This window comes from Triticum aestivum, chromosome 2A (genome assembly GCF_018294505.1).
Source record: "Triticum aestivum cultivar Chinese Spring chromosome 2A, IWGSC CS RefSeq v2.1, whole genome shotgun sequence".
NCBI lineage: Eukaryota > Viridiplantae > Streptophyta > Magnoliopsida > Poales > Poaceae > Triticum > Triticum aestivum.
The window spans coordinates 727,195,185-727,208,355 of NC_057797.1; the positions used below are offsets into that span (position 1 = coordinate 727,195,185).

At 45.0% G+C, this 13,171-nt stretch overlaps 1 protein-coding gene across 1 annotated transcript; it reads right to left on the reverse strand.

Annotated features, from left to right (window-relative positions):
- Window positions 1–4,175: 4,175 nt before the first annotated feature.
- Window positions 4,176–5,767, reverse strand: LOC100049032 (WRKY DNA-binding transcription factor 70). The gene is made up of 3 exons (XM_044603289.1): window positions 5,336–5,767; window positions 5,110–5,214; window positions 4,176–4,946 (listed from the first exon to the last, which is right to left on the reverse strand). Exons 1-3 carry the CDS (start codon window positions 5,611–5,613, stop codon window positions 4,445–4,447), a joined length of 885 nt encoding a protein of 294 aa, XP_044459224.1. The 5' UTR covers window positions 5,614–5,767; the 3' UTR covers window positions 4,176–4,444.
- Between the last annotated feature and the right edge of the window lie 7,404 nt (window positions 5,768–13,171).

Here is a 13,171-nt window from a genome sequence, read left to right on the forward strand (position 1 = left end):
AGTAATAGTAGTAGATGCAGGCAGGATTTGGTCTACTTGACACGGACATGACCCCTATATTCATAATCATTGCCTTGGATATCGTCATAACTTTGCGCTTTTCTATCAATTGCTCGACAATAATTTGTTCACCCATCATATTATTTGCCTTTAAGAGAGAAGCCTCTAGTGAAACCTATGGTCCCGGGTCTATTCTCCATTATATATTTCCAGATCTATAAACCAAAAAACCCCAAAATATCTCGCTGCAATTTATTTCCTTTTATTTTGTTCTACCTTTTCGTAATCTTTTATATCTATCTCTATCAGATCTCACCTTTGCAAGTGACTGTGAAGGGATTGACAACCCCTTTTATCGCGTTGGGTGCAAGTGTTTGATTATTTGTGCAGGTGCATTGATTGGGGACTTGCTTGTATCTCCTACTGGATTGATACTTTGGTTCTTAACTGAGGGATATACTTATCTCTACTTTGCTGCATCACCCTTTTCTCTTCAAGAAAAATACCAATGCAAGCTCAAGAAGTAGCATCAACCATACTCTTTAGGGGGAGGGGGGTGAATAGACAACTACCAATTTTTAGCTTTTCTTAACAAATTATGTTTAGCAACAAATAGGTTGTCTAAATATGCAACTAGGTGAACAACCTATATGATGCTAACAACAACACGAATACAAGCAAGAAAAGGATGCAACACAACAATAGCTTGCACAAAGTAAAGGTAAGAAATAACCACAAGTGGAGTCGGTGAATACGAGGATGTGTTACCGATGTTCCTTCCCTTTAGGGGGAATTGCGTCTTTGTTGGAGTGCTATGGAGGCACAGTGCTTCTCAAGAAGTCACTAGGGGCCACCGTATTCTCCTCACGCCCTCCCACAATGCAAGATGATGTGACTCCACTAGTGGTGCCCTTAAAGGCAGCAACTGGACCTTTACAAACAAGGTTTGTACTCTCTCTCCATAAATTAATTGGAGGCTTCCAATACCACCACGAAGCTTCACCACAATGGAATGCGGCTCTGAGATGATCTTTTCATCTAGGGTGCCCAAACACCCAAGAATAACAAAATCCACACAAGAAAGTAGGGGGTCAAATTTCCTTTGGTGAAAGTGTAGATCTAGGTCTCCTCCTTCTATCCCTAGCACATCAACAAGTTTGAGTGGCTAGAGAGAGAGAGATTGCGCAAGAAAACTTGAAGGGCATTAATGGACGAGAGAGAGAGGCAAGAAGTAAAATGGTAGGTGGAAGAACCACCTACTTATATAGTGGCCCCAAAACGAAGCATTACAATAGTTTTTAAACTGCAGCAGTACAACCGCTTCAACCACCGGTACAACCGGGATTTGTGGGATACCCTGTAGAAGTGCAATTGTTACAACTAGTGGAAGCACTGGTAGTACTGGTTGCCCGGAGTCACCCGAGAACTACCGATCCACAACCGCCTCGCAACAGAAGGGTGTCACCCCCATAGCGGTGGTTTGGGCGGTGCTTGCACCGGTGCAACCGCCTGGCCCAAGTACTGGTGGTGGCTAAGGTCGGGGCGGTACGTACAATCACTGTCGACCATCGATAGTACCGGTTCGCGGGAGCCATCCGCCCAACTACCGCCCCATAACATAAGGTTTTCCGGTGGTAGGGCGGTACTGGGCCGGTACAACCGCCTGATAACAATCCTAAGGTTTGACAAGCATCGGACGATACAACCACCCGGAGGCAGCTGTACAACCGCTTGCCAAACACATGAGGACTAGAAAACCCTAGTGTATCACCCCTAGGGTGGTGGTTGTGCCGAAAGTACTTGGCAAGCGGTACAACCACTTGGCGCAAAAATCCTGCCACAGATAGGATTTGAGGGCCTCTCTCCTCAAATTGAAGGATATATAGTGGGTGCAATAGAATGTGTACGTGCATTGATTCACCCAGTACCTTCCGATGTGGGTTCCCTCTTAATAGTGCGGGTTTCCTACGACCAAAGAATTAAACACGCCGACAACTCCATCTTCAATCTTTTCCATTCAGAGGCAATGCCTAACCGTCTTGCGCCGAACAAATCATATCTCATTAACTAGGGCACACGATTAGTCCGTAAAATGTGTTGTCATCATCACCAAAACACTAAGGTGTGAAATGCCCTAACAACATCCTTACTCAGGATGAAGTAGTCATCGTAGGCCCAGACGCCATTGTAGAGGCAATCAAAAAAAATTGCGCATCCGAAAGCATCAGTGAGAATTGTCCCGCGAATAGGGCATCAGGGGCAAGCCATGCATCATCGTTAAATCCCCTCGTGCCAAGTACCGATTCAGCACTCAATGACCCTTGATTGATGCCTTGAAATTGAGAACATGCTCTTTCGCATGCTCCGCGTCTGCAAAGACCGCCTGCATAATACTCCACGTATAAACCCATTGCTTCAAAGAAGGGAGAACAACTGTCACAAATCTAGCACGTGCATTTCACGAAAAACTTGTCGGGTGTGGTGACCCCACGGACGACATCCGCGGGGAGGATAGTACCTGCGTGGCGGACAAACCAGACATGTGGAACAATGGCGTAGGCAAAGCGACGTGGCGACCGGCTGGAGCGGCGGAGGTCCAGCGAGGGCTTGACAGGCGGCTAGGTGTTACAGTTGTGGCGGCGCCAGAAAGAAGGCGAATGCAGAGAAGGAGGGAAAATCCGAGTGTGATTTTGGGTGGGCCGAGGGTGTCATCAGTGTTATATGTGGTGAAGGTCGGGACTCCTACAAAGCCCATTGATTTGCCTCTGGTTTGCGGTACCGATGTGAGACAATATTGGATGGCAAAGTGCATCCCGAGTGCAAACAACTCAGGCCCCGTTCGGTATACAGTTTAGAGAAACAGAGGAATGTAAAAAAGTACAGGAATGCAGTAGGTTGTACAGTGCATTCCTCTGGTTCTTTTTTTTCGAGAGTACGCCAATGACGCACCTTAGCTTTATAGAAGAAGAGAGAAATATGTACAAGAGGATCAATATGGCTAGATCACCACAGTCCGGCGATCCCCTCCTACACTCCTACTCATATTACACTACTACTCGCAATATCGATGAACTCCTCTCCCTCCTGCCAGAGCCCATTGCCGTAAATCAGCAAAAATAAGCTCTGTCGTGTCAGTTACATTACATATGTTACCCGATCGGAAAACCCTATTGTTCCTTTGTTTCCATAGCGTCCAACTGATGAGCATGACAAATGAGTCAAAGCCCTTCCTTTCTTCCTTGCGGATTTGCTTGTGTGTGCTAGTCCACCAATCTTGAAGCTTGTCTTGGTGCGAGGGAATCATGCCTAGATCAATGTTCGCCTTGGAGAAGCATAAGAACCAAACCTACCTTGCGAAGACACATTGTAGCAGTAAGTGATCCACATTGTCTTCCTCTTGATCACAGAAAAAACAGGTGGAGGATTCTTCTTGTAGCCCATGTCTCGAAACATAGGAATAAGAATTGTCTTCCCATTGTCTTCCTCCGGTTCTCGAAACATAGGAATAAGAATTGTTCGGTTCACAGGAAGTCGTTCACAGAGGTGAGTAAAGGAACCGTACAACTAATGCAACAGTATATTATTTTATTCGGCCAAGAAGGGCTGCATGCTGGTTTGGCTTCTGTCACACCCATGTGAATGATACTCCCTCCGCTCCACAATGTAGTACTTCCTCTATCCACGTGCTTCAATTTTGACTGTAAATTTAACTACCAAGACCGATTGCGGCGGGAGCAAAAAATTATATCAGTGAATTCGTATTCGAAAGAAGTTTTCAATTATATAATTTTTTCTCCCGTCGTAGTTAGTCTCGTTGGTTAAATTTATGGTCAAAGTTGGACCTCGAAAAGCGCGGACGCATTATATTTTGAAACGGACGGAGTATTTTTTTTATTCAGCCTGCGCCGTGATTGCCTCGGGCCTCCGCCCAAAAATGAGCCCAGACCAGATTTATATTTTCCTGTGAGATGGCCACTGTTTGAGGAACTTTCCACAGGAATGCTGTAGCGGAATCCTTTGTGCCGAACGCCATCGAAGGAAATGTAAACTATGGAAGGGATATTCATCTGGAAAGACTAGAATTCCTGTGAAGCGAACGCACCCTAACGTTTGCCGAGCATTTGAGAGTCTATTTTGAAGGATGCCCTAACCGAGTAGGCTATGTAACTTTTTACACAAGTGGTAGATAATATACTGAAAGTTTGTGTTCACTTCTCAGCCACTTGGAGAATCAAAAGTCTCGACTCAGCTAAAAGGCTAACATAATCCACGTACACATGGGACGGATGGATGAGTAGCAAAGATGCAACTTCTAAGTGACACTATGCAGAAAAGAAATGTACAAACTAAACCTACGACGCGCAATCGGGAAGATCGACCATTATTTGCATATATATACGCGTCGAGTCGATCGGTCGATCCTCCCAATCCGCAGCTCGACCGATCAATGGTCGAGATCGTATGACAGGATGTCCTCGAGATACGGGTAACCATCAAAGAGCACTCCAAAGGCACCGGCACCACCGTACTGCAGGGTGGACGTGACGTCGCCCTGGTCAGGCCAAGCCGCCGCCGCCGCGGCGCCGCCGTACAGGGCAGAGCTCCCGGGCGTGCGGCTGCTCAGCACCTCCTCCAGGTCGCCGCCCTCAAGCTTCAGGCCAGGCAGCAGCAGGCCGGACCCCGTCGCAGCGTCCTCGCCGACCTTGTTGCTGTTCGTTGTGGTGGTGCTGGTGGTGGTGCCATGAGCAGCGGCCGGCGCGAAGCTGATGAGGTGGCAGCCGGCTGCGGTGCCGGGAGCATGCGCCGCCACGGCGGCGGCGGGGTCCCGGCAGGTGTGCGCGCCGATGTAGGTGACCCTGAACGTGTCCGGGTCGTCGTCGCAGCGCTGGGCCTGCCGCCGCGCCATGCACTGCTGGTCGTACTTGTGCGTGCACCGGAAGTAGGCCCTGTGGACAAGGAGAACAAAACACATCCATGGCGCTTGTCAGTTCACGGAGGCCCATCGAGGGATTAATTACAGGCAGCGCCGGTTGTTGCAGAGCACTATTGGCACCACACTTGGTGTTTTTTTAGCCGTTTATTGATGATGATTGGAGGGCAGAAACGTACTTTGAGTGCTTGGAGTTCTGTATCTCCTTCTGCCCGTACTTGCGCCATGTCTGCCCGTCCTCCAAGCTCCTCATGTTCTTGGTCACGACGGACGAATCCTGGGTCCTGCAACGCGCAAGAAAGAAGAGACTTTACAAACATATTCCAGTTCATTGTCACGATGCTAACAAAATATCCAGTCTATAACTAATAACATATCAAGAATCATGAGGTCGAGCCGCCTCACCTTGTCCGACAGGCCTTGCGCGGTCCTCCGCGGGCGGCGGGCTTCCTCTTCCCGCCGCTGCTTGCGCCATCGGTGACCTCGCTCTCGCTGGCGCTGGCGCTGGCAGCGGCCGCGGCCGCGGCCTTGGCGGTGTGGATGGCGCGGGAGAAGGTGTGGAGGATCTGGTCCATGATGTGGCCGGCCTTGGGGGAGTCCCGGAGGAGGCCCTGCAGCTGCGTCGCGAACTGCTGCCCCCTGGCCAGGTCATCCATCACCTGCTCGTACGGCGCCATGGACATCTCGTGAACTCGAACACTCTCCTGCTCCGGCTAGCTACTCGCGCGCGCGCACAGCACTACCGTCTACTGCCAGTGATCTGGATTCTGGAGCAGCAAGGCAAGGGCGGGGGGCAGCTTGAGGAAGGTAGGTGGAAGAATCGTATATATCATGGCGGGCGATTGGCCAGATGCACGCATGTGGGAGAAACGAGCTTCCTTGGTGTGGAGGTATTGTCCAAGGGGGAAGCACCCCGGAAGTTGCCGCCGCGGGTGACGAGTGCGGGTCGTCAGGGGATGACGAGGGCGGGGGTGATGCGGGTGGCGGGGGTGCGTGCCGCGTCATTGTAATATTTCACCGCGCTCTGAGGATCTGAAGATCGCCTGTGTTCTGTATGCATCGGGCTGTCGTATGAGATTCAGTCATCGACGTACCAGCTAGCTCCACGTCACCCTGCATCAACGGCACACCTGATCCATGGTGACATGAAGTTATTACTATTTTTTATCTTAAAATCAACCAAACATATACAGTTATATATAGACTAGCAAAAGAGCCCATGCGTTGCAACGGGAGAGAAATATAACACACGCTCTTAACTCAACAATTATCACTCAAGACCACAATAGATCCATCTTCTTTATTTTTGTGAGGCATCATATTTGTGTTGCCGCTTATCCTTCTTCTCACCTTCGCCGGCGATGGCCTCGGTGTTCACACAAAACAATAAAAAAAACCGTGTGTTGAATATGGTTAATCCTAAGGCGTCTCTCTCTCCCTCTCCCTCTCCCTCTCCCCCTCCCTCCCCCCTCTCTCTCTCTCTCACTCACTCCCGCGATGAGAAATCTGTTGTTTTTCCCTGCAACATTTTTCAGAGGTATTCATGTGTAGTTATTGATGTTTTCTTTTTCCTATATGGTTATAGTGGGGTGTTTATTTGCAATCTGGATCGCCGCCGGTATGAAAAAAATGAATCTTGCGCTACAAATTATAAGTTTGCTTACATAACAATATTTTAAAAATATTTAACAGGTAAAATTAACATCATATTTAGATTCCACACATTTTTCTAATAAAATTTCATATATAATATGTTAAAATCGAAGTTATGGTTTAAAAGATACAGATAATTTAGAAAATCATTTGGTTTGACTCAAATATATTCCAAAATATTATTTAAAAATACTTAACAGATAAAAATAATCTCATATTCATATTCTACATATTTTCTAATCAAATTTCATATATAACATGTTCAAATCGGAGTTATGGTTTAAAAGATATGGTTGATTTTAAAAAGCATTTGTTTGACTTAAATATGATCCACGGATGAATTACCTAAAACATCAGGGGTGTTTTCAAAAAATGTAAAATAACGGTTCGGTTGTGACTTAAATCCGGATGGCGGGTTGATTTCAATAAAATACAGGGACTTTTGTGTAAAATACGAAAATAACGATTCGTTTTACCTTAAAACAGGACTGCGGGTTGAATTCTCTGAAATAGAGGGACTTTTCTGAAAAATGCCATGACGGACGAAAGAAACCCAATTTGCTTTATTATTATTAGGTAAAGATAGTTATACACTGAAAGAGCGATTGAAAGATTAATAAACTGGCTAAAAGAAGAAGAAAACACATTTCTTTATTGGAAAAAGGAAGTGATATATGAAATCATATTATTAAAGCAAGTAGATATCAAGTACGTAGTTTGGTACAATCTTGCAAAACGACCTGAAATAAAAATCGTCACAATCAACAAAAATAAGATAAGATGACTAAACACATATCTTATTGTTGGACCGCCATCCAAACCGGTTGTAAATATCCCATGATACCGTCTTCGAGCGGTAGCACCCATAATTCATATGTTGCTTGGCTTCCACATGGTGGAATGACGACCACATATGGATCCAACCAGTTGTCCGGTAGATGACCTGCAAAAGATTTGTGATGGTCTATCTGTTAAAAATTACATCATTTCACAGTTTCATGTAGCCCAAATTAATGCACGCACTCTGACTTGAATATGCACTGCTATTTTAGACTCTACCATATATAGTCATGTTCCAAATAACGTGGCAATGCTATTATGAGGGCTAACATTAGAGGCCACATGTAATGTATGCCATAGTGACTTGACTAGTGAGCATTCGAGAAAAAGATGTTGGACAGTCTCATCTTGATCATGGAAACAACATGTTTACTACCCTCCCAACTGCATTTTACAAAGTTGTCCTTAGACAACATCACTTCGTTGTGAACATGCCACATAGATACATTTATTCTTGAGGCACCTTAATTTTCCAAATACGAAGTGCCTTTGGGATTAGAGCAGAGTTTCTCAAATCTAAAAACATAGATTTCACTAAGAAAACCCCTGGCACCGAGAGTTTCCAATGTAGTGAATCTAGCTCATCAGAAAGGTTAACCTCCATTAATCTGCGCACAAGATGTAGCCATCTATCCCATCTCTCCCACACTAGTGATCTCCGGAACTGAATGTTTAAGGGAACCGATCCTAGTATTGTATTTACGAAAGCGTATTTACATTGTACAATGTTGTAAAGGGTTGGATATTTTATGGCTAATGTCGTATTCATTATCCATGTATGTTCCCAAAGTCTAGTAGCGTTACCGTTCCCTACAATGAATTTGGTCCTAGTGAAAAAAGGCCACCTTTGTCCGTATCAGCCCCTTCGAGGAAGGTGCATCATTCGGATGCGCCGTAACCCATGTTAGGGTCTTGGACTTCAAGTACTTGTTACGCAATAACTATACCCACACACCCTCCTCCTCAACAGATAGCATGTATAGCCATTTACTGAGTAAGCACATATTCTTTACCTCAAGGTTTTCAATCCCTAAACTCCCTTGGTCCTTCGTCCTATAAATTATATCCCACTTGGCCAACATGTACTTGGCTTTATTCTCACTGCTTTGCCAGAAAAAACATGATCGATAGATTTCCAACCTTTTCTGTACCCCCACATGTACTTCAAATAAACACAATAGGAACATCGGCACACTTGTAAGTACAGAATTTATCAGAATCAGTCGACCCCCAAAGACATAAGCTTGCCCTTCCAGCAGCTCAGATTCTTCTCAAATCGATCCTCTATGCACTTCCATTCTTCGTTGGTTAATTTTCGGTGATGAATTGTGATACCCAGATAACTAAAAGGTAGAGATCCCAACTCACACCCAAACAACCGTCTACAGTTTTCCTGTTCTTCCTGGGCGCACCCAAAAAACAACATTTCACTCTTGTTGAAATTGATTTTCAAACCAAATAGTTATTCAAAAAATACAAAACCAGTTTCATATTTCTAACCTTTGCCAAATCATGGTCCATGAAATTAATTGTATCAACGAGCTGAGGTATGAGCGCACTGAGGGAGTCCTGGATTAAGGGGTCCTCGTGCATCCGGCCTGTTGGACATGGGTCGGACTGATGGGCCGTGAAGATACAAGACAGAAGACTCTCTCTCGTGTCCGGATGGGACTCTCCTTGGCGTGGATGGCAATCCTGGCGTTTGGATATGAAGATTCCTTTCTTTGTAACCGACTTTGTACAACCCTAGTCCCCTCCAGTGTCTATATAAACTGGAGGGTTTAGTCTGTAGAACCAATCATAATCATATAGGCTAGACTTCTAGGGTTTTAGCCACAACGATTTCGTGGTAGATCAACTCTTGTAATCCTCATATTCATCAATATCAATCAAGCAGGACGTAGGGTATTACCTCCATCAAGAGGGCCTGGACCTGGGTAAAACATTGTGTCCCCTGCCTCCTGTTACCATTGACCTTATACGCATAGTTCGGGACCCCCTACCCGAGATCCGCCGGTTTTGACACCGACACCCACCCGCTTGACCGTCCTCTCTGGCTAACCCAATGAGAACCGCCAACATATCTGCAACTATATTGAATAGGATAGCAGACATCAGATGCCCTTGTCTTATTCCCTTTTGCGTCTGAAAATAATGACTTGTATCATCATTTTACCTTGATCCCTATGCTGCCTCCAGAATATGTCGTCCCAAGTCCCAACATGAAAACCACCACACTATGTGCAATACGTGTGAGGCGAGTTGTACCAACTTTTGTAAAGATCGTGAAGCTCACATTAAGCAGACATGTCAGTATGAACTACTCAATACAAACTGACGCCTCCTTCTTTGGCAACAACGTAATTGTTCCAAAGCTGAGGTGCTCCAGAAAATTGACTTACCCTAAATAATTTTTCAGGCGACTTATGGCCAGTCCTTTCTTTTTGCGAATAGACTTATGGCCAGTCCCATCTAAGATAACCATCAGCGTTGATAATTATGAAGTTAATAATCTTGTTCTCATTTTCATGCAGTGAATATATATGGGGTTAAATTAAAAGAAAACATATACTCCCTCATTTCCGGTTTATAGGGCTCAAATCTGAAATCCCATCAACCAAGGCATGTGGTGAGTGGATGAATGTATCTCGTACTTTACAAAACTACCCAAACTAAATTGATGCATTAATTGAGATTAATTGCAGTGCATGCATGCTTGGCTACTAGATGAGTAGTAGCATTACATGCATTGGCGAGTTCCTTTTTAATTCTTGCATGCAAAGATTTAATGCGCCTTGGAATCTCAAAAGGAGATGGAGATGAGTCCTTTAAATTGGAAAAATGAAAAAATTGCGATAAATATAAACTAGAAAGGAGGGAGTAGCCATTACTTTAGTAAATTTTAACTAGGAAAACACACTCTAAAGTTGGAGTTAGCACCCCCGCATGAAATGTGTGAACTACTATAGGATAAAGGCGTCTCCGTTCAATCTCCAAAGCATAACTTTATAAACACGAACCCTAAAACTTACTACTGACAAAACTTGGGTTTAGAAACTACATCCTAACTAATCCCAAAAACTTAGTGGCTTAAAACTTTTCCTTTGCTATTCACACTTCCTTTACATAGAATAACTTTCGTAAGATTTTATTACAAAAGAAAATTGTCCATCTCGTTGAATACCTTATGTGTGTCCTCCGTCAAATATCTCGATGGTTGCAGGGATTCTCCATGAATGCCACAACGGCTGCATGAGGAGAAGAGGTGTCAGACCCCATTTTCTGGCCTCACCAACACTCGAGGATGTGACTCGACTCTAGAGGCGGCAATGGTCAAGGCCTATGGGGAGGTGCGTGATAACCCACATGTATAGGGGATCAATTGTAGCCTCTTTTGATAAGTAAGAGTGCCAAACCCAACGAGGAGCTAAAGGTAGAACAAACATTCCCTCAAGTTCTATCGACCACCGATACAACTCTACGCACGCTTAACGTTCACCTTACCTAGAACAAGTATGAAACTAGAAGTACTTTGTAGGTGTTGTAGGCTAGGTTTGCAAGATAATAAAGAGCATGTAAATAAAAAGCCAGGGGCTGTTTAGATAAAGACACAACTAAATTAATTTCAGTAGAGAGCTTTTTTCACGAGAAACTAATTTGTCCCTCGACAATCGATAACTAGACCAGTAATCATTATTGCAATTTTAATTGAGGGAGAGGCATAAGCTAACATACTTTCTCTTCTTGGATCATATGCACTTATGATTGGAACTCTAGCAAGCATCCGCAACTACTAAAGATCATTAAGGTAAAACGCAACCATATCATTATAAGGTATCAAGTCCTCTTTACTCCCATACGAAAACAACCTATTTATTCGGGTATGTGCTTCTGTCATTCACGCCACCCACCATAAGCAAATCATGAACATATTGCAAACCCTACAGCGGGGATCCCTCATGCTTGGGAGACACGGAGAGCACCATAGGACAGCACCAATAATAAAACATGCAACTCCAACCAATCACGATCATCAATTAACCCATAGGACAAAACAGATCTACTCAAACATCATAGGATAGCCATACATCATTGGGAAATAATATATAGAGTTGAGCACCATGTTTAAGTAGAGATTATAGTAGGTAAAAGAGGGCTTACATTGCTGCATAGAGGGGGGAAGAGTTGGTGATGACGGTGGTGAACACTACAAAAAAATACACTTCCGTGATGATACGTGTTTGTCACAGTAGGTCGCGTTTTCTGTCATGCATGTACATCCATGACGATTTTATGACAGAATCAAGATAGTCATACCTGTGTTGTCGTAGAAGTGTTCCATGACATTACCAAAATTATCATCACGGAAGTGTCCACTTCCATGACGATAAATCGCGCGTCATAGAAGTGCTTTCGTCAAGGGTGACCGACACGTGGCATCCACCGTAACGAAACGCCGTTAAGCTATCGGGTCGGGTTTTGGATCCGGTAACTCATTAATAGCCCCGACCAATGGGGATTTTCCACGTGTAAAATCATCATTGGTTGGAGGAAACACGTGTCGGCTCATCGCTGGGACAGATGTCATTCACTCATTGGACAGAAGGCGCCTATGATACGTCGACACGTGGCACGTCCCAACAAAGGCCCATTCCTGTGAAAAGGCCGGCCCGTTTGACTTGGTCAAAAGGTGGTGGGTCGGCCCATGGAAAGCGTGTTAACGACCTGTTCGCATATAGCCCATTTACAGCCCGCTAACCCAAGGCCCGTTACGCCCTATTCGAATTAGGCCCAGTAGCGTCATCTGGGCCATCCAATATGATTCCAGCCCGTTTTCACTTCTGGCCATGTATGGCCCATGATGTCTTTCGGCCCATATGAGGCCCTATGTAACTCTTGGCCTATTAACGGCCCGTGGTGAAACTGGCCCGTAATGAACAGTGTATCACTTTACACCCATTAACGCCCCGTGGTGAAACTGGCCCGTAAAGAACAGTGTATCACTTTATACTCATTAATGACTCATTATTCCGTTGGGCCGTTTCCAGCCCATGTTATCTTTCGGCCTTCTCAGAGCCCATTATTCTTGGGCTCATTTCCAGCATTCGTTTACTTACGGCCCATTACTGTAATTTTCTGCTTGTGTGCCAAATTCAGCCCGTGGTTACAGTCGGCCCGTTTGTGGTCCGTTAATACGTTGGGCCGTTTTCATAGCATCATCAAATACGGACTATTTACGATGGCCCGTTATGGTCGGCCCATGAACGGATGATTCCAACTCTAGGCCGTTTACGACCAGAATGCGGTCTATTTGGCCCATGTTTGGCCAATCGATCATACGGCCCGTATAAGGCCCATTGATGATACGGCCCGTAGAAGGCCCATTGTTTCTACGACCCGTAGAAGGCCCATTGTTTCTAGGGCACGTAGAAGGCCCACTATTTCTACGGCCCGTAGAAGGCCCACTGTTTCTATGGCCTGTAGGAGGCCCAGTGTCACCACAGTAAATATTAGCCCATAGTTATTGTGGCCTAGTTTTAAAAAATAGGTTATTGTAGCCACTAGCAAACTGCAGAAAAAGAACTGCACTGACTACAAGCAAACAAATAAACAAGACAACAAGGAAATAAATAAGCAAGCAACTTACACTAGGCTATCATGGCTATTACACATATTACATCCACTGGGCATCAAAGTTCGCCACCAGTGCAAATATAGGGAACACAGCAGCATATAAACGCCGCAGCA

Coding starts and splice junctions, on each gene's coding strand:
- LOC100049032 (XM_044603289.1), bottom strand. CDS start 5,613: ATGTCCATGGCGCCGTACGAGCAGGTGATGGATGACCTGGCCAGGGGG. Junction 5,215..5,335: donor CGCAAGGCCTGTCGGACAAG/GTGAGGCGGCTC, acceptor TGCGCGTTGCAG/GACCCAGGATTCGTCCGTCG. Junction 4,947..5,109: donor CAGAACTCCAAGCACTCAAA/GTACGTTTCTGC, acceptor CCTTGTCCACAG/GGCCTACTTCCGGTGCACGC.